General features: G+C 41.9%; 1 protein-coding gene across 3 annotated transcripts in view; it reads left to right on the top strand.

Moving 5' to 3' along the window:
- The first annotated feature begins 1,346 nt into the window (after positions 1–1,346).
- pum1 (pumilio RNA-binding family member 1) overlaps positions 1,347–25,602 on the top strand; it is a 29,892-nt gene continuing 5,636 nt past the window's right edge. The window contains exons 1-16 of one of the 3 annotated variants that reach the window (XM_028597352.1): positions 1,347–1,510; positions 7,772–7,944; positions 11,799–11,921; positions 12,346–12,414; positions 15,948–16,053; positions 16,415–16,608; positions 16,922–17,094; positions 17,205–17,469; positions 17,561–17,657; positions 18,441–18,539; positions 18,706–18,848; positions 19,318–19,456; positions 19,704–19,838; positions 20,263–20,562; positions 22,476–22,718; positions 23,664–23,934. In XM_028597352.1, the coding sequence (XP_028453153.1) occupies positions 7,783–7,944; positions 11,799–11,921; positions 12,346–12,414; positions 15,948–16,053; positions 16,415–16,608; positions 16,922–17,094; positions 17,205–17,469; positions 17,561–17,657; positions 18,441–18,539; positions 18,706–18,848; positions 19,318–19,456; positions 19,704–19,838; positions 20,263–20,562; positions 22,476–22,718; positions 23,664–23,934 (2,519 nt within the window). In that variant the 5' untranslated portion in view covers positions 1,347–1,510; positions 7,772–7,782. The remainder of the gene's footprint in view (positions 1,511–7,771; positions 7,945–11,798; positions 11,922–12,345; positions 12,415–15,947; positions 16,054–16,414; positions 16,609–16,921; positions 17,095–17,204; positions 17,470–17,560; positions 17,658–18,440; positions 18,540–18,705; positions 18,849–19,317; positions 19,457–19,703; positions 19,839–20,262; positions 20,563–22,475; positions 22,719–23,663; positions 23,935–25,602) is intronic. The other 2 variants (XM_028597353.1, XM_028597354.1) reach the window with 2 other exon arrangements.

The following is a 25,602-nucleotide window of genomic DNA, read 5'->3' on the forward strand; positions in this document are numbered from 1 at the left end:
TTTTTTATGCGTGCAGTGCTAAATAGTGAATTTACTGAGACCCTTTGATTTAGGTTCATTTTAATGGTAATAATCTGCAATGATTTGATTCATGTCAAAATAATTACATTAAAATGTCATCAGTTATCTTTTTTGCTTATTGTTTATTATTATAAAAAGAAGTCATAATGTATACATGTTATAATGTATACATATTTTTACTAATGTTGACTCAGTAATAATTACAGGTTAATTTGCTATAACTACTTTTGTGGCATCTTTTTCTGCCATCAACGGGGAAAAAAATAACAATGAACATTACACATTACAACATTAAAACTGATCAATACAGAAAAAAAACACTTTAAAAAAATGGTGCTTGTGGAAGTGGGATGGGGCAGATTTGTGCAATTATTTTAAACATTGCAATTGTGTCTGAGGTGCAAGAAAAGTATATATATGTATATATATATATATATATATAGAGACAGTATACTCTGTCTCACCTTTTATGATAAGTACAAAATGAATAGGCTATATGACTGTGACTTATAGGTATACGCTTTAGGCTATTTAATCCAGTATGACTGGGCCACACAACCTATCCTTAAAATGTCCATATGATTTCCATAGATTTTCTTACAGGGCTGCCATAACCTAGTTGCATTACGTCACCCTCACAGACAGTGTTTACTCCAGTCTGCAGCCTCGGGGTAACCACTGGCACCTTACCAAAAAAGCTAAAAGGGTATTTTTGTTATTTGGGCCACACGCTCCCCTTTTCACACCATCCACTTACATTCCGGAGATGTAACGGAGCGCCCAGCAGCTGGAGCTGCACACTCGCTGTCCGTGTGGCGCAGCACGTTGCCATGGCTGCCAAGCACCCCGTTACCGTAGAGACCGGTGTTCATTGTGTACAATCCACCCCCAAGGAAATCACGTAATATCCCCGTATACTAGCTACATTGTATTTTACAGTGTTTCTACTGTAAGTACCACCATAACGTCCAATGGTGAAATACCATTGGACGTTATGGTGGTACTTACACTGTGATATACACCTTTTTATTGCAACAAAATCTTGTAGTTTTTTTTTAATAGTTTATTTTAGTGTCTTCCTCCGTTCCAAAAAGGCTTCAGGCTTGCAAATGTCTATTTTGATAAAGGCTATTTTTTTATTCCATTGACAAATAATGTGAATGAAGTAAAAAAAAAAAAAAATGTGTGTGTATATATATATATATATATATATATATATATATATATATATATATATATATATATATATATATATATACTTCACAATACGAATAGACTGTAAACACATAACAAAGGGACCGGTCCGGTATGACCCTCCCTCCCCTCCCGGTTGGCGCAATGAACCGCACGCTCTCTCTCATCCCTTCCCGTCATGCAGCGCTCTTGCCTGCTCCTCCGTCGACTCAAGCCGCCATGTTGTCGGAGTGAAAGCCTGGGGTGTCAGAGAGAAACTGGGGCCGAAATCCGTGTCCATCCACCCTCTCCGCCGGTGAGTATCACCTCTTCCCCAGTCGCTGTAGCAGGGGACATTGCTCATTCACGCATGGGTGCGGGTATTGTTGCTATGGTGGTTCGGAGAGGGGCTAAACAGGAGTATTTGGTGTGGCAGAAGAGGCTACCTCTTTTTCTGCTGCCTGCCTCCTTCCTCCCGTTGTGTCGGTCTTCCGCTCCAGACAGCTCTCGGGCCTTTGTTAGCATCCGCGTCACGGGTATATGTGAGGCTGCAGACTCGGCGGACAGGTAGGGACCCCCGGGTGTCTATTAATGACAATGTGATTATGCCAGAGCACCACTGCCGCTGTTAAAACATTGTATGGAGTGTTTGGCCACCGGTTGGCCCGGGCTGAGCTTGTGTCGGGAGGCCGTGTTATTGTTGGTAGACATGGGCATTGAACCCTCCACAACCGATTTGTTGTGTGCAGATGCATGAAAATGAAACCCCCGTTAACCGTGACGACCCATTTCATGGAGCTTCTTCATATCCTCTTTCGTCTTGATGTGTCATGTCTGTTAAGAGGGACATGTTTGGTCTATGTTGAGACACCTAACGTTATCTCCTGCTAGCTGCATGTTCCCTGCTTGTTTTGTCACACCCCTGTCTGTGCCCGGTATGCGGTGGATTGATCCCCGGTATTGAATAATGATTAACCCAGTTAGATCGTGGAACACCATGCATGTTTCAGTGTGCTGAGTTCTTATGCGTTTCACTTTTGGGCAATGGTCACAGGCAGTGTTGTGGATTTCCGGGTGTTTCTCTACCTGATCTCGAGCTGTAGCAGAGGAAGATCTAACATTTCCTTGTTGCTTAATGAAGAGTGGAGAAGGAAATCAAACCGAAGCCATACCGTAAATATGTGAATGATCACATGGCAAGCTTATTTATTTATTTTTTTTTATCTTTTGGGACCATTCAGCCGGTCAGCTCCTGTTATTTTGTCTTTATGGAGGTGGTGTTGCACAGTGGTTTCAGCAGACCTGAGAGTAAGCTGCATACGTTTGTAGATTGACAATGTCAGACAGTCTGGAAAAGTTAATTACTGTATAAATGGCTCAGTGTAAAAAGAACTGCTTGTAATTTTCTCATGGCCTGTAGGGAAACTAATGTGAAACTAGTCATTTTAACAGACATTAGAGCTTGTTGGATAAGGAGAGGTTATAAAATACAAAGTATATCCCTCTGACTGATGACAACCGACTGAGGTTGTTTCGCCCAATATTGACCACGACCACCAAACAGTGTGGTCCATGCACATTGCATATTTCTTTAGTTTATCATTGCTCACATAATGACAATCTGCTCACCACCCTTTACCCGGTTTATAGGACAGGGCCCCTCTGACGTCTCAGTTTCTTGGCAAATAAAGTCAGTTAGCTTCCTTGTGCAAACATGCTTATATCATTTAAATAGTTCCCATTTACACAATACAGGTAGATGCAAGTTTAGGTACACCTATCTTAAAGTACAGTTAATAACAATTAATATAAAATTTTGGAGGATGAAGTTTGTGGTGGTGTTGAACTTTATTGTGTTCTCCCTCACTGATATATTTTTTTATTAGAGACACCTCCTAGTAAAATGCAACACACTTTAACAGCAACCCAAACCACTCCTATCACAACGTTATAAAAATATATTTATGTATTAATCGCTTTTCAAAGTACTCAGACACTTTACAATAAAAGCAGTATATTAAGCACATCAAAAACAAGCAAGTTGAATCAAACCTCTAAAATAGTTTCAACAAAACTGAAAATTATAATCTTCATTAAAGTATGGTTTATGGCAGGACTGACACTGCACTTCTTTTAGCTGGGTGTTCTTAACAAACTGGCAACTGAGTATGTACTCTTGCGGTGGTATGACATAGCTGTTAACAGTGTGCACTTATACTATGAGCAGTGATCTGCAACCATGTCCCACCTAAAGTAATGCTTGCACAGGATTCCACAACAACCAAATTGCTGTTGATAGAACACCTTAAACCAGAGAAGGGAAACAAAATTGTGATGGATATGCAGATCACTGGGATAAGACGTCTAAATAGTATTTGGGGGTGCTCAACATAGAGACTTTTATGAGATCCCTGTGTGGGAAACTTTAATCTCTATGGTCCAGAGTTAGACCAGGTATGTTTTGTTCCAACCACAAACAGCAGTACAGTAAAGTTTACCGTATGCCTGACTGCAGAGAGGCAGGTTGGCAGTTAAATCACCTGCCTCCTGGGCTGGCTTTGAAAGTGATTCTCTGGTTAGTATCTCTAGCTGTTGATCCCAGCTCTCTTGTTCTGATTATCGTCAATTAATTAGCTTTAATGGTAGGTATTCACTTTGCCTTGATAATGTTAGACCTACTGTAAGAGTTTTTTTTTTTTTTGGCTGTTCCTTATGATGTACTCTGGATTGAACTAATTCATCTATTTACATTAAATTTGATTATTTTGTTAGTGCTTAGTGCTGTACATTCAAAATAACTGATTACTTCAGTTATTTTTGACTAAGACCATTTTCAACAAAAGCGGGACTGTTAGTATAGTGAGCTAGTCTGGGGAGTCTGCTCTGTATTTTCTCTGCACAAGAGGCGTGATCCCTGGGCATAGTTCAAATGACTCTGTACGCAATTGGTCCCTCAACCAATCAGACCAATGATCCGGGTGACGTACTTTGCAGAGCGAGGCAGCGTGAAAGCCGGTCGGTAGTAAAAAAAAAAAAAAAAAAGTTTCTGTTCCATTTTCAGAGAAAACTTTCCTTTTTTAAAATCTTTTAAAACATCAGCGACAGCGGCATCAACGGGTTGCTGTGCTTCGTTGGCCGTCATGTTGAGTGTAAACAAAAAGCTGCTTGCTTTCGCTTCTCTGTCGTCATTGTGTTAAACCCGCCCATAGCGCGCCAGGTGGATAAGCCAGTTTGTGATTGGTTCCCGCCAATTGGTTCCCGCCAATGTGGAAACAGGATAGATAAACGTACAGGTTTCCAGCCTGAGCTGCAGGGCAAAATCAAATCGCCGGCAGATCGCGCTGGGTTTACCCAGTCTAATAGTGAGCTGCTGTAGGGTTTTGCTGGGCTAAAAATATCTGTGTTCTTCTAATGCAGTTTTGGATACACTATATTGCACTGTGCTGTATGTGATTCATTCATTAAGTACAGCATAAGATGGCACGAGGACAGAACATTTTTTTCTTGGTGTATGTGTTATTGCAGGATAAAGTTACAAAGATTAGTCTGATTTGCTAGCTTAGAAATCTAGACGCACCCTAGCGGTAGCAAATTTAATTTGCAGCCAGGTGGGTCTGGGCACTTTCCATTGACTTGCGAGCTAGAAAAACCTCTCAAAAACTCTGGTCAGGTCAATCACATTGTGTATAGAGTCGGTGGGCGGGGCTTATGGCTGCTGCTGGGAACAGCGGCCTTCTGGAAGACTTGGAGTTCAGCTTTTCTTTGAGAAAAGAACAAAGAACGGCACTGAAGTCCTTCTTAAAAAAGGAAGATGTGTTCGGATGCGGCCTGGATACGGCAAAAGTTTAATCTATCAACTAGCTTCGCTACCTTCTTCGTTGCTCTGCCTGGTTGTAGTGCTATCCTATCGCGTGCAGAGGGAATTTGAAAGACAACCGTTTATCCCGCCCCTCGGATTGAGCCTGTCAATGGTGAGTTCCCAGACCCTACATCTAGATGTGGGTCTGGCTTGTCGGGCTACTGATTTGCTGCATCACTGACTGGATTAATGGTGTTACAGCAGGTTTGGATGCTTGTAACTAGACTCTCATGCCAGTTTATCTCCGATTTTAATTTGATTTCCGATTTTTTTCCGATTTTTTTTTTTTTTTTTTTTTCCTACTTATTAAGGAAAGCAATATGTACAAACGGCTGACAACTTAAAACAAATTTTGCTTTTATTTAATCAAAAGCAAGACAAATATAACCCCCATTTCTGGGATGAATAATAAATAAATGAACACCCTCTTGGAATCAAAGTCCTAGTGTTTTAACTTTTTTAATTCACTTTGAGAGTAGCACCATTTTCTAAAGCATTAACCATACATTCAAATCTGAGGAAAACTAGACAGTGACATTTTTCATTGTATCTAGCCCAAACAATCCAACAACATACAGGGATACATGGCATGAACATGCACTGCATCTTACTCTTAGCACTGCTAAGAGTAAGATCTGGTTTTAATCAAATTAATAAACCCTGTCTTCTCCACGGTATATATGGGTACCATGTCTTTGGCTATGTGCAAAGTAGGGCTGTTAAAATTGCTTAAAAATTACGTTCGAATATTCCCTCTAAAATAACAACGAATATTCAAACTATTCGAACATCTGGTTGCGCATACATCCAAGGTGGCGCGCGACATCGTGACGTCAAAATTAAGCAATATCCGGCCGAGCCGACGTCGCGCACGTCTTTTTTTTGAGTTCGCCGACAACAGGACTCTCAAAGTGACTGCAGGTCTCTCTGGTAAACTTACCGGGTTAAGATGAGTTCTTTTATGGTGAATGAAAGGCTCGATCCGACGAAGTAGGTCAGTGAATTGAATCGAAGCATTGACGGCAATGCTGCTGCCAGTTCTGCCGTTGTTTACCTTTTTCTTCTTCTTCTAGTCCGTAGAAAGGGCAGCGTCGGTAGCCTTTGCTCATTAGCGCCACCACTGTTCAGGAGAAGACTGCAGCTAGTGTCTCTACCACCAGCGCAGGTATATGTCAATGGCAGGTATAAATAGTCACGGCGATCTCATGATGTCACATTTGTATGCGCCAGCTGGGCTGTGTCCAGTATGTAACTAACGTCTTTTAGGCGCGCTAGCAAAACAGACAGCCAGACAGCCCTGCTACCGCGAGCGTTTTTTTTTATTTTTTTTTTATTCGAATATTAATTTTCACCTTCGAAATTCGTTTTTTTAAAAACTATTCAAATATATATTCGAATTTAGAATATTCGTTGACAGCCCTAGTGCAAAGCGACCGCTTTGGTGATTGTTCTCCACCGTGCCCCTTTCTTGTCGTATGCGGTGCCTTGTGCAAAGGATTCGGCTACAGTTAGCTGTTTTTTAGCTAAGGTTTGTTGGTCACTGCAGTTTTGTTTGTCTCAGAGACTGGCATTTTTCATATTCGGCTGGATGTCTCTGTTTCAGGTGTTGGAATAGGTTTGTGCTGCTGCCTTTGACTGCAATGGGCTTTAGTCAAATGTTGCAGCGTGGGGTCTCTTGCTCCACGTCTGTCGCAGCAAACCCATACCAGTTTCAAACAACAGATGATTTTATTCCTTTCTTGGGAACAAACTTCCCACTCTTACCGGTAGCCATGTTGTCACTTGCTTTTGCTGTTTCGTGTGTGCTATGATGTTGTTGTTGTCGCTTGCTATACTGCTATGTGAAACTAACGCTACGGAAGCTCTGGGGAGCCAAAAATGCGCCATTACACAAAAACTCGATTTACTTATTTTTTTAAATCGCCCGCAACAAAAAATGTGAATTAATTCATTTAATTCACCCAGGCCTACTACCAGTCAAAAGTTTAGGGTCACTTAGAAATTTCCATTCCACTATGTCCACCCATTATAGACAGATTACCAGCTGAGATCAGTTGCATTGTTGTTTTTTTAACCAGGGCAGCAATTTTCTGATTACATTATGTGCTTACATAATTGCAAAAGGGTTCTCCAATGTTTTCTCAGTTAGCCTTTTAAAATGATATCAGATTAGTAAACAGAATGTGTCTTTGGAACATTGGATGAATGGTTGCTGATAATGGGCAATGTAGATATTGCATTAAAGATCAGCCACTTCTTTCTACAACAGTCAAGAACCCTTTTGCAATTAAGTAAGCACATAATGTAATCTGAAAACTGCTGCCCTGGTTAAAAAAACAACAATGCAACTGATCTCAGCTGGTATTCTGTCTATAATGGAGTGTAATGGAAATTTCTAAGTGACCCCAAACCTTTGACCGGTAGTGTACATGGAGCAGAGGTGCTTTTTAAATTACGGCCTTCAAAATGTTATTGCTTATTGAGAAGCAGTTTCAGTGAAAAATGAATATTAGAATGTTTATAGCAGATTTTATTGCAGGGAAGTTGTATTAGACTTACATTCGTTGAGGTAGGTGTACTTCATAAACAACTGAGCACAGGGTCTCCACCCATCATTCTGTGTTAACTGGTCAGAACTTATCAAACATTTTGTTTGTTCAATGTATTTACCCAGTATGCCATTGTTTACATGTGACATATGTATTTCTCTCTGGACAGGCTGTGGTGGAATGAGCAGTGTGTGTGTCTTGAAGAGGAAAGCAGTGCTCTGGCAGGATTCATTCAGCCCCCACCATAGAACTACATCTCCCAGCATGCCCGTGGTGCTGAGCAGCGGAGGACATGCCCCTCCAACTGGGCAGACCCCTCAGGCCACACCCCCAAGTCAGCAGGTAAAGCCCACCACCTTGACGCCTTTACATATTTCAACATTTTTAAAATCATGGACAAACATCTGTCTATTAGGAACATACCATTGCTAATATATGGCTGTCCAGTTGTTGCTGTTGTTAGTACTTTAGCCATTTATGTGCCATTTTATAATGCAAGCCACCTCCCAAACCCTACATTTATTAGTTGGCATGCGTGGGTGTGGCTGGCTGGCTGGCTGGCTGGTTGGCTCTGGGTTCAGAGAGGAGGCGGAAATGCTCCGAAGTGCTGCCCGACAGACAGCTATACGGGGGTTAGAGACGAGCAGAATTGCTTGTTTTCTGCGCGGAGAAATGCGCTTCTCATGTGAACAGTCAGGCTACCGCTCACCTGAGAATTGACTTATTGTGGCACTTTACGGAATTTCTGCCTCCTCTAGCTTTGGAAAATGAGACATGCAACAAATTTAAGTAGTTGTCATTCAGATATGAATAATATGATTCAATAATAGGGTACCCGCAGGGTCTTAAAAGTCTTAAATTTAATATTCTAAAAATAAGGCCTTAAAAGTCTTACATTTCGTTCACAAAGTATAACATTTCGTTTACAAAGGTCTTACATTATTTCTTGTGCTTTTGTAGGATTGAATAAATACCGTAACGTCCTAAATAAATGTTTTGTATGTGTGTGACTTTACAATTTACTCCGTTTGCCGTGACTTGGATTTTATACGACATTACAGGGTCACAGATGTCAGTGTTTTTCTTTACTCTTGAACGTGGAACATGGATGTATAATAACAGCGCAACATGGTATTTTGTTATAAATCCATGGATTTATTTAAGCTCTGGCCTAAACATCCAAGCTTGGCGCGAATCACTCAGTTGTCAGGAAAAAAAACCAAAACGTCTCGCACGTGCTACCAGTGTCGGTTAGAATGGGCAAGTGTCTGAAGGTTTGGCCACAGATACGGACAACTTGGCCAACGTGGCGGAGGGCAATAGGGCTGAGGTTAGCACAACAAGCACATTGGCGGGCGAGTCAGTCTAGCGCTAATGAAATGGAGGTGCTGGAAGACCTACCTTCAGGTCCCTGATCAGCTACAACAACCGAGAGAGGGTTGTGTATAGGGGACTATGCCGGCGTGTCAGCGTCGAACTGAATTGTGGAGTGTTATAATAAAATGTTTTATTAAATTCAGGTAACGTTACATGGTAAAAAAAATGTTGGCCCTAAAATCCACACTGATTTTTATTTATTTTTTATTATATGGCATTAAATTTCATCCTCGGTGGTATTAAAAAGGTCTTAGAGTCTTAAATTTAACTTGAAGAATCCCTGAGAAGGCACCCATAGAGCCCTTTTTTATGGAATCGGTGTTATTTTCCATTTCATTTTTTTGACCATTTTCACTTTTTTAAAGCAATACTTTCATGTGGACTGTTGTAGTATCTTAAGGAGGTTCCACTATCTCTTAAAGGTGGTTAGACATGCTGTCCCACTGCAACGTGTCCGGTTAGAAACAATAACTAGTTAGTAACTCGGTAGTAACTCAGTTCACTTCGACGGTACATGTGAATAACTTTAATCTTGTGGAGAGAACCATCTGGAAAGGCTTTGAAACTCAATTTGCCATTAAAAATACCCTTTTATTTATCCATTTCTGCTCAAGGAGCTTTGTTTCTGTTAGCCATCCACTTCTGTTCATGGATGTGCTATAAGACCCACTCCCGTTCTGTCTCGTCCCCTACTCACTGCCTGTGCAGTGCTGCTGCGCAAAGGGACTGGAGGAGAGAGCAGCGCTGTTTAGTGTTTAACCGAGGATATGTGGACTGCATGCATGGGAATAGATTACTTTTAATTATTAATAATAAGTCGCTAATAGGGTCCAGTGTTTCCCCACAGGTTTAGAATTTACTTGTGGTGGTGACGGCGCGGAGTGTGATGGCTGGGTTCAGTAATAAAAGGTTTATGAACTATTTATTGAAAAAAAATTACTACATAATAGGGCTGGGCGATATGTACCAAAAGTGATATCCCGATATATTTTGGCTGAATATCGATATACGATATATATCCCGATTTATTTTTTTCCGCAAAGTGAGAGCAGTTCAGTCAAAGTTAAAGCCAAATATCACATGTCACAAGTAGTTTCATAGAAAACCGGCTATTTCAGTGAACAGTTGCAAAGTCAAATGAATAAATAATAAACAGGTTATATCTATCTATCTATCTATCTATCTATCTATCTATCTATATATATATATATATATATATATATATATATATATATAAAATATCTTCACACTTAGATTTTTGATAAATAATCATCAGTAATGTGGATATAATGACTAAGTGGGTAAAGGTGAATAATAGAACAGTTACAACAGTCTGGTAAGTTCAGAAAATGACATCACTTTACTGTAATGCAGCCTTTAAAACCAGGAAAAGACACTTATGTCATATCACGATATTACAATATCCAAAATCTAAGACGATATCTAGTCTCATCTCACGATATCGATATAATATCGATATATCGCCCAGCCCTACTACATAACAAGATCATTTAGAAAAAAAATAACCATTTACATATAAAACAAACCAGACTAGATGATGATACAGATGAAGTGTAGCCTGTGATGTGCTTGGGTTTGGGTCCTGCCCCAGGGAATTTTGAGTGTCAAAAACTTCATTTCCTGCATTCTGGTAAACTTGTATGCACCAATTTATGGGCAAATGAATTTATTTATGTAAAGGAAAACTCAAGATTTTCCTTTGACGCTGGCTAAAACCTCTTTGGGGTGTTGCCAAAAATTCCTCTATGCAGGAAAAGCCCTGTAAGCGTGTCTAGAATGTTGCTTCTTGATAACGAGGTTAGCATTTTTCATGACTAATCCTGGAAAAAACAAGCCATTGGATAAGTAGCAATTTAGTCTGATGGCGTCTTGGTAATTGGTTCTGCTGCATGCTTTGTTTGTAGAGCAAATGACCAAGCCCAGCTGTTTCCAGAACATGTTGACTAATTCTTTGATGGTGTGTTGTGGAGAACTTTTGTGTTTACCCTCAAAATGAGTAAGCGAGGACGTCAACTTGTTTGCCAGTGAAAAGAAATTACATATTTTTAGTTTTAGAAGAGACAATGTGGAGTATATTCCTCCACCAATTATACTGTTTTGATGATGAATTTTAAAAATGCATATGACAAATTTTGACTCCTTAATATGTGGTCATAAGGTTGAAAAAGATGCTTGGGTGAATTGTGTTTAATGACCTGGCAGAAAATGTAAATGATAATTTCCACCGGAGATTGAATGTCTTTATTTTCATAATGTCCAGCATATTATTACTTATGATGAACTAGTATCCATCCCATATTCTCTGCTAAGAGACTAAAGACTTTGTTTGTAGTGGCACAAAGACAGTGGAGTCGTTTTGCTGAAACCATTAGGAAATTAGATTTTGTTGTGTTGTTGGTATTTGATTGATCTGCCTCTTCCACCCCTGTGAAACTACTATACATTGTACATGTATTTGGCTATTCAATTGCATCATATTAATACTAATTATTATGTTCCACATGTAAATGAAAATGCTCAAGATTTTTTTTTAAATCAACTCAAAACATTGGTAAATACTTAAAATCCAGTGTATACCTGCAACGTGTCCAGTTGTGCGTCTGCTTATTACTGTTGCCAGTAATCTTAGGATTGTGTGTGTGTGTGTGTGTGTGTGTGTGTGTGTGTGTGTGTGTGTGTGTGTGTGTGTGTGTGTGTGTGTGTGTGTGTGTGTGTGTGTGTGTGTGTGTGTGTGTGTGTGTGTGTGTGTGTGTGTGTGTGTGTGTGTGTGTGTGTGTGTGTGTGTCTGTCTCTTTAAGGGTGTGGCTGGTGCTGGACGTTCCCAAGATGATGCCATGGTAGACTATTTCTTCCAGCGGCAGCATGGTGAACAGCCCGGCAAACATCGCTGGCCCACTGGAGACAACATCCATGACAGCCAGGTGTGTGTGTGTGTGTCACAAATAGTAACGCTGGTTTTCTTATTTTATTATGTCATATGTACTACATGCCATAGACATGTGTCTTAAAAATATTGTTGTTGCTAACATGGGAAAATGGGGGGGGGGTTAGAGGGGAACAAAGTTTTTCATAGTTTCAGTTCTACGTTTCAAAACACCAGCATCAATGGCCATTTCATGTAAAAAAAAAAAAAAAAAAAAAAACGGACACAAACTACACATTTTAGTTGATGCCAATTAAAACAATCCTTTGAGTCTTTCATAACTTTAATTTAGTGTTGCCTACTGTAATGTTCCTCAAATCATTTATCAAGGCAATTACTAATTAACATAGGTAATTAAAGCTGGGTTTATGTTTATACTTATGGTTGAGTATGAGAGACATAACGGGGTGCTCTGTCTGCAGGTACGGTCCATGGACGAGCTGAACCATGACTTTCAGGCTCTGGCTCTGGAGGGACGTGCCATGGGAGAGGTGAGGCATCAGGTTGGATGGCGAGTCATGTGTGGTCTAGAAGAAGGTGACTTATGTGACAATGCAGCTTTAATACCTCATCTGATAATAAAGGATTTTGGCTGTGGTTACTTAGGCATGTCAGCACAGTTCTGATGTTTAAACTTTGGATTAAACTCACTGGATTTGGGGCGACCTCTAGCTCACCCAGTAGAGTGTGCGCCCCATGTAGGCTGAGTCCTTGGCAGCGGCCCAGGTTTGAATCCGACCCGCAGCCCCTAGCTGCATGTCTTCCCACCCCCTCTTCCCCCCCCTCTCTCCCCTTTCCTGTCTTCAAGCTATTCTCTCGATTAAAGGCCATAAAAAGCCCCAAAAATAGTATTTAAAAAAAAAAAAAAAAAAAAAAAAAAAAACTCTGTATGTGAAAAGGTCAAATGCTTTATGTCAACACTTGACCTAAAAAAGGCTGCCCTGTTTTTGTAACTGGCACCTGAGTGAACAAACACACACTCTGCTCACACAGAGTCAAACTTGAATAACAGGAAATCCAAGGAAAAAGATATGGATTAGTTGTTCAGTGGCAGGCCTTTGAGCCAAAAGTGTGACTTGTGTTGCCATTGTTGTTCCCGAATGAAAAGCTCTGAAAGATGAGAAGAGACTAAGCAGAGATGTTTATTTTTTTTCTTTCATTTAAGCTGGTTGGACTGGTGGCATTTATTATCCACAGTCCACTCAGTAATTATGTTAATGTTGGACCAGTGCCTTCAATTAATTTTGGCTTGTTGAACCGATTGCTAATGTATGTCCATTTGCATGGCTGCTATGGACTTTAATATGTCTGTATTGCGATGTATTAACATGCTTCAAAAATAACCTAGAAATGGCAGATGAGCTCACACACACACACTTCCAGATTCTGACTCCCCATTCAAAAGAGATACTAATCACATTTACAGAAACAAGGTCCCTTTTTAAAGTAAGAAAGGTGCTCACTGTAATAGAAAGTGAAGAGGGATATGGAGATAAACTCAAATGAGCTGCTGATGGGTGCTGGAGTCTCCCAGCCCAAACACCAAAAACTATTCAAAAATAATTAACCAAAAGCTTTTTAATAATGAGCCCTAATTGTTTTGTGATTGCTCTTAGAAACTGGCTTTAATTGTGGTAGTGTGCTATTTTGTTTCTGCTTCACTCATCCAGTTAGAATAGTCTGTACTTGTTTGTTTGGCCTGCAGTCAGGGATCAAAGTACCTCCACCAGGGGTCCGTTTCAGAAAGGGGGTTTAGTGAAAACTCTAAGTTTGTTAACCCTGAAATGAGGGAAACTCTGGGGTTTCTGTTTCAGAAAGGAAGGTTATTTAAACCTGAGAGAGAGGGGTAAGTCCAGGCCGTTTCAGAAAGAGAGGTAACTTAACCTCAGAGTCAGTTACTATGGTAACTGAGCCCGTGAACCTAACCTGGTCGGGAGCAGGTTTTCTTCAATAAACTTGCTTCAATAAACACAGCGCTCTTTCATTTCCTCATTCATTCATTCAGTCTGTATCAGGCGCATTTTAGTGCAGTTTATCTGCATGAATAAAAAAGTTAATTTTATTAACTGTGTAAGGCAGAATAAAACTTTTTCTTTTTTTTTCTCAAAACATGGCATTTCCTTTTTGTCGACGATCCCATTGATGAAGAAGCTGTATTACTTCTCAGGGAGTTAAACATACGTCGGGAGATGATATTGAGGCAACGACTATATATGAATTTTCATTTCCAGATATTAGCCTACCTATTTGAGCGGTATAGTTTTTTCTTCCCAGTCTGTTATGTAGCCTACATAACCTTATCCGTCGTCATATCACTAACGTCACACATTGTGGACATGCTCTACATCCCAGCAGATCTTTTTTTTTTTTGCAAACGGCGACTCGATCGCTCTGAAACATGTTTTAAACGTTTTTGTAGTGTTCCCTGGACACAAACCAGTAAGAGCCATTAAAAAGGAGTTCCACAGTATTGCAGGTGAATGTAAACCCTTTGAAATTGAAAAGGATTGCACCTAAATGAAATAGATTATAGGTTCAATACCATTTCACCAGTAATATTATACTTATGATTAAATATGATATCAATACACTATATTAGAGCTTACGCATTTACTCTAGCAGCAATTTTCTCCCACGTAGATTCTTTAACAAAATACATGTTTCATGTTCTCATGAGTATTTCCGCCGACCAGTTTGTTTGTGGTTGTTACCATGGTGAATCGTAGTATCATGGCTCCATTCATGCTGCCTTTTTATAGTAGTGATGCATGTGCTTAACTCTAAGTGAACCTGCTCTGAGTTGATTGAACCAACTCAAATCAGCTGTTCTGGACCAAAAACTCAGAGTTTCCCATCTCAGGGTAAATCAACTCAGAGTTCAAAGTTAGACTCAGTTTGTTAAACCTCCTTCCTGAAAGGGCCCCAGATGTCTGTATTACTGGAAATTGCAATGAAGAACTGGCAGCTTAACACTAAAATCAAATCAAACCGCATTCTGAAGGTTATCATGTTAGTCGGATTTGAGGACCTTTCTGCTCAGATTGTCCGTTATTAGGGCTGGAACGATTCGTTGACGTCATCGATTACGTAAATGCGTCGACACAAATAATTTGCGTTGACGCGTCGCTAAATAAAATAAATAAAAATTGCAAATTAATTAATCCGGAACTACGGTTAGATACGCTTTGTTCTAGGGACACCTAATCTGTAGCCCCGCGTTAGCTCTGAAGCTAGCCAAGCTCTTCCGCCTACATGCAGTTTTTTTGTCAGGTCGACAGTCCAGTAAGTGAGTCAGAGACAGCAGCACTAAGGACGAGAATGGCAAGTGGTGGCGACCACAAGAGTTAGAGGACCCGCCGGCCTCTTTAAGATCGCAATTTTGGGAAAACTTTGATTGGCACACCCAGATGTGCCAATCACTGGAGCGAGACAAAACAACTGTCCAACTTCTCCTCCCTACAGTGCTTAACTGCTATTGTGCTATAAGTGCTATACAAATAATTAAAGTTAAATTAAAGGGAGAAGAGCTTGGATGGAACAAGAGTTTATTCACTATTTTACCTACTGTTAAAAAAAGCAAATACAGGCTACTCTTTTTGCACTTGCTCTGTTTACTTTAAGTTTAAGTTTTTTGTATTCCTCCTGAAAGTGACTTTATTTTACAGTTGGATTGATAGCCTACACCTGGCTTCAGGTTGCACTACAAATTCATTTTACTTGAACAGTGCAGTGTTAAACAATTTTAATAGAGATTTGAACCTTCATTGAAATTAGTTTTGTGTAAATTGTTAATAATTGAGCAATGGGAATAAATAATCGCTAATCGAAAAATGAATCGCTAGATTAATCGTTTAAAAAATAATCGTTTGGGACAGCACTCTGGGTTATACAAACTAATCACTTTATGTATAGTGCTTTTTTTATTTTCCCCATTTGGCCATGTGCTTTCAATATCTGTGCAACCTTTTTACCTTGTTTTTTCCCTTTCCCCCTATTTCTTCTCGGCTTTCCTATGTCTTTGTAGCAGCTGCTAACTGGTAAGAAGTTCTGGGAGACGGATGACTCTGGGAAGGATGGACCAAAAGGGATCTTTCTGGACCAGTGGAGGGACAGTGCATGGGGTGCCTCAGGTACATACCAGTCTGGCTTACATTTGTGATATGGTGGCAGACAGTAGCCAGTTAGTTCAACATGCTCTTCTTTATTTGTTTGGCAAAATAAGTTAACGGTTTGCCTTAACAAAATTCTGACTAAGAACATAAGAAACATTGTCACACTTCTTCATTGTCAAATCTTTATTTTTTTTTGATTAACATTTTTATTTTAACAGAACACACGAAACATACAATTTGAAACATGAACATACAACAGATTTTTTACTTGAACTGTTCCATCCCTAGTTTCATGCCTGAACAGCATGCCCGTGGAGCAAAGGTTGCTATCCCTCCGTGCATGAATGTAATTTAACAGTCAGTCTTCTTTTCATGTTAGATCACTCTGTGTCTCAGCCAATCATGGTGTCTCGTCGGCCAGGGCAAGGTTTCCATGGCGGTGGTGAAGTCGGGGTGGGCTCGGTGATGTCACCGCGCTCTGAGAGTGGAGGGCTGGGAGTTAGCATGGTGGAGTACGTCCTCTCCTCCTCACCGGCTGACAAACTGGATTCATGCCTCCGAAAAGGACCTTATGTAAGTCTTGAACTGTGTTCTGTATTACATATTCACATTTCCTTATCAATTTTCTTTGTTTTACCATTTTTCTAATTGTTACAATCTTAACTTTTCATAGAACTACTTCAGCATCACGTCTTTTGATAAACTCGACACCCTATCTATCATTTTTCTCTCACTGTCCTCTGTTAGACTGTGATTATCAAACAAGGACAGGTGTTTCACATTGTCCATGTCAGCCTGTCCTTTCCACCCTGTGCCTTTGTGTGTTTGCCATCTGTCACTGTTAGATTATCAGCTCCTCTGTGTCTTGTCTCTGTCCATCACACAGGGACAGAGAGATGGAGAGGTGGAGGAGGAGAAGAGGGACAAGCCAAAAGCATCGTTTGAAGGAGAGAAAATGAAAGAGTTGGCAGAAGTTGAAGTTGATGTCATTAACGACGTCATCAACCCTAATGGGCTGCCCGTGCAGAACGGCCTTGACGTCGATGTCAAAGAGTATGGGTAGGGCTCAGCGTGACAGAGGCACACACCCACTCTCAACTTTAAATGCTTCTTGCTTTACAATCAGCATTTTAGATGTAAACTGAACTCTTTCTTTCTCACCCTTGCAGTCGTCCCCCAGGCAACATGCCGGCCCCTGGTCCTGAGGGCGACCTGCTTGGGGGTCCCGGGGGTGTAGGGGCTGATGGCCTGACACCCCTGGGAGGTGGTGGAGGCCCCAAACCTCCTGAGGACTTCTCTGGCGTGGAACAAGGTGGTGTCACCATGGACCCCATGGAGTCCGTGATGGAGCCGCTTCAGTTTGACTACAACTCCCAGATGACCATGGACTCTGCGCCCACCGTGGGCTTATTTGATTACGCCAACCAGCAGCAGGTAAGAGGAACAGGCAGGGAGTAGTACATAAACATTTGTCATTAGCGCTGCATGAGATTAAAATGTGATTCACCTGTTGATGTGCTGTTAGCAGCTGTTCCAGAGAAACAACGCCCTAGCAGTGCAGCAGTTAACAGCAGCCCAGCAACAGCAGTATGCCTTGGCAGCAGCACAGCAGCCTCACATTGGTAAGAGAGAGTGTGTGTGTGTGTGTGTGTGTGTGTGTGTGTGTGTGTGTGTGTGTGTGTGTGTGTGTATGCATGCATGCATGCATGGACAAATGAGCAGGAGAACTGAATGCGTGTGCGCGCGTGCGTGTGTGCCGGAGCTCTGCTCTCTGTCAAATGCAGAGAGGACAGATAAGCTTGCGCTTACGAGCTCTCAGGTACCGAAATTTCCACATTTTAATGTGTTTAAAAAAAAAAAAGGGGGGGGGCACATTTACTGTCGCACATGTGCGACTGGATGTAAAATCACATCGCACATTCTCAAATTTTGGTCGCAAAATACGACCATTTGGTCGCAGTCTGGAGCCCTGCAGTGGGTGCTGAAATTTCTAGTTTTAAATTTTGGAGCAAAAGACCATAGAAGTTGCAAGAAACTACATATTGTTGCAGTCCTGTTGTAACTAGTTAATGCTGGGTTAATAATTCTTAGGTTTACCAAAAGGCAAGTAATGCTTAACAAGCCTAAAGATTATCTCAAAAACATTTTGGTCATGTGCTAACCTAACAAATCTGGAGAGCTTCATTCAGCTGAAGACGTGAAAGGGGAGAGAGAGGGGGGAATGACATGCAGCAAAGGGCCGCAGGTCGGAGTCGAACACGGGTCTGCTGCGTCTATACATGGGCGCCCGCTCTACCAACTGAGCTATCTGGGCGCCCATCTTAATTACAGTTTTATGGAGTATGTTAGTATTTATCATGTGTAAAACCTTTTGGCCCCGGGTCACCTTTTCCATGTGCTCACAGGTCTGGCCCCAGCTTTTGTGCCGAATCCTTACATCATCAGTGCTGCTCCACCAGGGACAGACCCCTACGCAGCCGGACTAGCAGCAGCCGCTACACTCGGTGAGACATGTGTTTTGAAATGGAACCTGAGCTCCATTAAGATGCTCTTGGAAGGATTTAGAAACACTTATGTTAATTAATTTCACACATTAAGGATATGTACAGTATAAACACAGACACAGTCGTCCTAGCTCACCCTGTATTTTGCGTATTTGTTTGTGTCTAGGTCCGGCAGTGATGCCTCCCCAGTACTATGGTGTGACCCCCTGGGGGGTCTATCCTGCCAACCTTTTCCAGCAGCAGGCTGCTGCAGCCAACAACTCGGCCAATCAGCAGGCTGCAAACCAGGGCCAGCAGAACCAACAGCAGGTCAGTCGGCTGCTTGCCAAAAGACTGGCATGCTGATAGCGTGGCTCAAGATGTTTCTGTCCGAGCTCTGCTTGCCAGATGAAATGTGCATTCAGTGTTACTGCTGCTCGTCTTAGATCCATGAGCTGAAAACCCTTTTCAGCCTGTGTAGATAATAAACCAACCAGCAGGAAATGTTTCATCCAATGGTTTATTTACTCCTGCTTTGCTCATATATGCTTATGCTAATAAAAGGGAATTTTCTATATCCTGGCTATTTATTCTGTGCTACCATTTGTCTCTCTGTGTGTGGGCATATTGTTTTTAGAAATTAACTTAACTAGAAGAAAATGTGAACATGATAGAAAGTTAATTATACAGCACACTGCAGGTTCTCTGCTTTGTAACAGATTTTGGAGCACCATTTTTTGTATTAGTTTACATATTGATGAGGATTAAAATACCTCTTGTTTTTCTTCCTTTTGTAAAGGTGATGCGTGGTGGGGGCAACCAGCGACCTTTGACCCCCAGCCAAGGTCAACAGAGTCAGCAGAATGACCAGCTGGTTGCAGCAGCAGCAGTCAACTCAGCCCTTGCCTTTGGACAGGGGTTAGCAGCAGGAGTCCCTGGTGAGTGTGACATTCTGCAAAACTGGTTTCATTACTTGGGCAAAACTCTAAATGAATAAAATCCAATTGCATTTGCTAATACTGCACAATTTCCAGATATTTAAGTTATAAAACTGTTTAGTCTGATTGTTCAGTCAGGGACAACCAAAATTACCCACCACTGCCTATTGCTACATGAAACAAAAGGAAATGCTAAAATACATTTAGGTACACTCTGAATATTCCTTTGTTGTTGTCTCTTTCTCAGGCTACCCAGTCCTGGCCCCTGCAGCCTACTACGATCAGACGGGGGCCCTGGTGGTCAACACTGGAGGTAGGAGTGGCCCTGTCCGCCTCATGGCCCCTGCCTCCGTCATCATATCTCCTTCCGCAGCACAAGCAGGTAAGACACCAGTGCATGCAAGGTCTCAAAGGTCTGGCCTGTCTCTATTCACTCCTACCAACAGGACAAAGAAGGATGTTGTGCACACAAACAGATTGCACATCATGGTCTTTAAAAACATGTTCTGAATGTCATGTCCATGCAGAACATGTAATTAAAAGAATTACGAGACTATTTTCAAGTCTGTATTTCTACAAGGAGTTCCCTTGAGTTTGTGTTGTTAATGTGAATGTAGACACTAGTATGGGGAATGTTGGTTTACATTAATATTAGAGATGATGCAAAGAATTGTTGGTTATGGTATAAAAAAGTCTCCCTAAATGTACTTAATGGTTATATGATCTTTTTGGAAGTTGTTAGAATGAACACTTTGGGCCAGAAGGGAAACCTGTGAAATCACTTATTCTGTTGTCTCTCCCTCCAGTTGCAGCAGCAGCAGCCTCTGCAGGTGGCGCCAATGGTGGCCTAGGCGGTGGGGCCAATGGTCCATTTCGTGCCATGACGTCCCAGCAGGCTCAGCAGCAGGGTGGCCCTGGTGGCGCTCTGGGCGGAAGCTCCTTCTACGGATCCTCCTCCCTTAGCTCCTCCTCCCAGAGTTCTTCTCTTTTCTCACAGGGCTCCGGCCAGCCCGGACCAGGTTCTGCCTCCTTGGGCTTTAGCCAGCAAGCTTCCTCCTCCCTCGGTGCCACACTGGGGGCCACGCTGGGAGGCTTTGGCACTGCAGGTAGGAATACACCTTTTCCATACAGTCTACTGCTGCAGAGTATGTCAGAGTGATCAGCTGAAGTTTTTTGGGGTCTATAGTTTTAGATTCAATGTTAAGTGGCATTGTGGCGCGCATAAAATTAGCTGTTAAAGTGTAGAACTTTTACATATAAATGCAAATCTGTTACATTCAAGCATTTGCCAAACAAGTTTAAAAAAAAAAAATGCTGGGTAAGCCTTTTACTGCCAGGGAAAGCTCTCTGTATTTCTCAGTATACCGGAGTTGTGGTGTCTGTGGCGTCATTCCAAAGCTGCCGCACCAGAAGGATGCCAATACAGCTCATTTGTACTCCTAACAAGTAGTTTATTAACTCTACAATGCGATGAGCAGTATACAAAGTGCTGCAACCAACCTTGCTCACTCACTCACAGTTCTTCAAAGCGTAGCTGCTTATTCTGGCTTTTTGATTGGTTACACAATGTGTCGGTCTACCTGTATCACCCAATACCTTAACAGGCAGAAAGGGAGAGAGACCACAATGAAACGTTATTATAAATCCCACTGCTTTTCTTAAGCACTTCAACGGTGTTTTTATAATTACTCTCACTACCAGAAGGGGTAGACAAAAGTTCCTCACTTCAGCTTAATGATTACACAAATATAAGAACAGAAGAGTAAAGGTCCAGACACACCAAGCCGATAATCGGCCGTCGGACAGTCTGGCGAGGTCAGTGACTCGAGTCTGTTCGGTGTGTTCCGTGCCGTCGTCCGTCCGAGGTAACCTGACTCCGCCAGATGGATTGCTTTGCATTTGCTCGGCATATCCATCTGGGAACTTTCCGTTGGAGAACTTTTGGGAAGGGGCGGAATACTGGTTATTTGATTGGATGAACCATCTGTCTATCACCTATGTTGGTGATAGACGGGCCAAATCAACCAATCAGATCCACGAAGCGTATGAAAATACAACCGCAAGCCCGCCCCTGCTGCTGCAGGCAAAGCATAGCTCGTTAGCTCAGCATGCAAGCAACATGTCGGTAAAGGATATTTGCCATTTGGGTAACGAGAATTTAGGAATAAAAGACACCATTTCAGGTTCCCGGACCATATTCCAAAAGAAGGATCCAAGAGAAAAAAAGCATTAGCGAGCGGCTAACAGAATTAGGGCTACCGCTGGCTGATAATAGACCATCGGTCTATCACCACCAAACCCACCTCAAAACCAACGCTGATTGGCCCGGTCGTTTGGCTAACGGCTCCAAATTTTCTCTGCCTCAAGATGCCAGACTGATCTGCGAGTGGAAAACTGGAACTCGCGAGATCAGGACGGTCTCACGAGGCTACGTCCGAGGGGCTTTCGGCCTTCATTTTGGCCGATTTGACATTTATGATCGGCAGTCGGACTCAAATGACCCATCTGATTGGTAGAGTGTTAACCTGGAAACGGGGAGCAGAATGAGCATGACTAGTCTCAAAATCTGACAAAAATCTTTTAAACTGACCTTTGTTGATCTGAAATGAAGACCGATTCAGCAACTACATGGCCTATTTCTCGCTTAAAATGTTTTCAAAAACACGTTTCGGTGAACTATTTTAGTACAATATGAGATCGTATTCTGAACAAGCCGCCACGACAGTCTGTCTTTAAATTTCCGGAGAAACCAGACCCACGTGACGCGTTCGTCCAATCAGCTGCTGGTTTTCATTTTTGGGGTGATAATACAGATTAGCGCCGCCTGATGTTATGGAGATGTATTGCGTCTCGTCGCTTTGGTGTGTTCCGAGGCACTTTTTTGACCAACTCGGGGAGACTGATCAGTCCAACTGCCTTTTCTGCCGAGCGTTGGCTGTCTGGTCGGTGTGTCTGGGCCTTAACAATGCACTATTCCTCAAGATACCTTGATCTTATTTATATCTTTGTCTCCCTCTAGTGGCCAACTCAAGTGGTGGCAGCGGTTCCAGGCGGGACTCCCTGACAGGCAACAATGAGCTGTACAAACGGACGCCCTCCAGTCTCACTCCGATTGGCCATGGAGGCTTCTATAATGGCACCTTGGGCTTCAGTCCTTCCCCTGGCCCTGTGGGCATGCCCCTTCCCAACCAGGGCCCCTCCCATTCCCTAACACCTCCACCTTCCCTGTCCAATCACAGCTCCTCATCCAACCTTAATCTTGGTAAGTGTCTTTTGATTCAAGTGATTGAGATCACCATGGTTGATCAGATTTTGTTTTACAGTAATGCCACTTGAATAGCTACTTTGTAACTCTGGAAACTGTGCTCTTTTGCCAAACACAAAGCTAGTGCTATGTGTTACATGCCAGAATGTACCATGTATGACTATCATTTAGCATAACTTACCTGATTGGTCTCATTATTTTGAAGAACTCTTATTAAGGACACAGCGGAAAACACTCCATGAGTAACTCCATGAGTCTGTTCCATTTTTTAGGCAGCATGTTTTCAGGGATTAATTACGACTGAGACTTTTGTTGCTTCCTGTGTGTTTTCAATAATTGCCAGTTGACAGAGTGAAGTGTAATACAAACACTTGAGTGTTATAATTAGTGTGATAGATTGATTACCTGGCTTTAGCTATTTTAAGTCTTTAAAGGTGTCCTACAATACAGATATGAACTGTAGTAAATAGCAGCTTTTGAAAGGAGGAAACTGATCTCGGACATCCTCAATTACAATGTGTACATACACTAACTAGAATATTTGTAAATATCACCAGGTTACAAATCAAGCCCGTCCACCAGCACCAAAACCAAAGAAGAGTGTTTAGGTACCACCTGGCACAGATATTGCCTGAGAATTTGAGAAACAATCTAATGCTGTTGAACACATTAAAGGATAATAATTCTTAATGTAGGCCAGCTCAATATTTGAGGCAGTGCTGCCATCCAGTGCTATGTTTTTGTGCTGCATAGCTATAATGCAATTTTCATGATCTCAGAATTTTAGTACTGCAGTGTCATCAATTAAAGAATAATCCATGGTCTTGTTTTTTTGGTTCAGGCCTTCAGATTTCCTCTAGTCGCAGTGCTTTGACTATTAGACTCAGAGTTTGAACAGTACCAGTTCTAACAATCACCTCCCTATTCTCTCTGACCACACAGGAGGCCTGACCAATGGCAGTGGGCGTTTCATCTCTGCAGCTCCAGGAGCAGAGGCCAAGTACCGCAGTGCCGCCAGCTCAGGCTCCTCCCTCTTTTCACCCAGCAGTCAGCTGTTCCCGTCGTCACGGCTACGATACGGCATGTCAGACGTGATGCCGTCAGGCCGTAGCCGCCTGCTGGAGGACTTCAGGAACAACCGCTACCCCAACCTGCAGCTCAGAGACATCGCTGGCCACATCATGGAGTTCAGCCAGGACCAGCACGGCAGCAGGTACACGCTCGTGTCACTCGCTCACTCACTCACTCACTCTCACACACACAAACCTAAAATACACAGGAGAAAAAACACATCAGCAAAACACAGGGCACCGATGCAGGTATATCCCAATTTGACTAACTTGTCTTTCATTACAGATTGAGGGAAAAAAAGTAATTTAAGGAACACGCCAACTTATTGGGAATTTAGCTTATTCACCGTAACCCCCAGAGTTTGACAAGTCGATACATACCCTTCTCATCTCAGTGCGTGCTGTAAGGCTGTCTGACGCCGCCAGCGGCATCAGGCCAGTACAGAATATGCAGGTGAATGGTTCCAGTAATCTTACTGCTCCGAATTGTGACAAAAGTGACAAAATAACGCCAACATATTCCTATTTACATGTTGTGATTTGTAGAGTCACAGCGTGTACAAAAAACAACGTAACATGAGACACAGCCATCTTCTAACCGTAAACCGCTAGCTCCTAATGCTCATTGAAATGCTCTCGCAGCGCTTAAGAATGTTTATTTATATTTTTTGTTCCTTGGTGTTGTAGTTCTTTTTTTTGCAGTAGCGCTGAGATCAGCATGTGAACATAGTAACGTTAGGCAACGGTCAGTGCAAACTAAGTAATTTAATATATCCTTGCAGATGTTCCCAAAGTATTAGAGCTAACATGAGCTGACATGGCTATTGTTAGCCTTGCTACCGTAGTGGATTATTCCCACAGACGGTGCTTATGCCGTTTACGTTACTCATTAAAAGTGGCATTATGGTGAATAATAAATAACGTCATGCCATGTATGCCTGGTCAATGTTCCGCAATGTGGAGTTTTGTATGATAGAATGTGTGATCACGTTCTACTATTAAACATACCAAAGGCGAGCATAGAGATACAAATATATGTATAATTATACAGTCTATACTGGCAGTATAGGCATAAGCCAATTGACATGCAGTCATCAGCCAATTCTGCCGAGGATGTGGCGGCTCGAGTCCCAGCAGTACCTCCACACTGCCTAGGCGAGACCCAAACAGCAGCTTCGCAACTCCTGTAAGCGACCTCCGTGTTGCTTTTGGATCAGATCATCTCTGGGTTGGGTACCAAAATCCGGTGCTGATATGTAGGCGGGCCGAATAGCAAAGCGGCTTTCGATGCCTCATTTTGGTGCCACTGAAACACCTGCGCTGCTCACTGGTGCTCTAAAACGGACATCAGAGGCAACAGAAGCAACGCTGCATGTAACGCTAGTTAACATTACACTTGGCAGCATGGTAACATTAACCAGTAGCTGCTTAAATACGTTTACATGCTGAAACTAAACGGTGTAACGTTAAAGTGTGGCAGTATTTCACGGGAAAGATTCCAACACTGTAACAGCCAACAGCCCGCAGTTAAAGACTCAGAGTTGTCGACAACAAATAACCTAATGGTATGTTCAATTACAGTTGGTAAGTTAGTGGTGCATACAGTGTTATTGTAAAATACCCGTTTGTCATCCAGTGGTTCTTTTGTTGTCGTATAACTGCAATTGACTAGTAAAATAAGTTTTGTTATAAGTAATTGTTATTCCATTCTCAATTTAAAAAAAAAAAAATAATAATAATGATACAAAATGTATTGATTTAATAAAAAAAATGTTATGCTTGTTTAACTTTGTATGTTTAAGTTAAAAAAA

This window comes from Perca flavescens, chromosome 14 (assembly GCF_004354835.1).
Source record: "Perca flavescens isolate YP-PL-M2 chromosome 14, PFLA_1.0, whole genome shotgun sequence".
NCBI classification, from domain to species: Eukaryota; Metazoa; Chordata; class Actinopteri; order Perciformes; family Percidae; genus Perca; species Perca flavescens.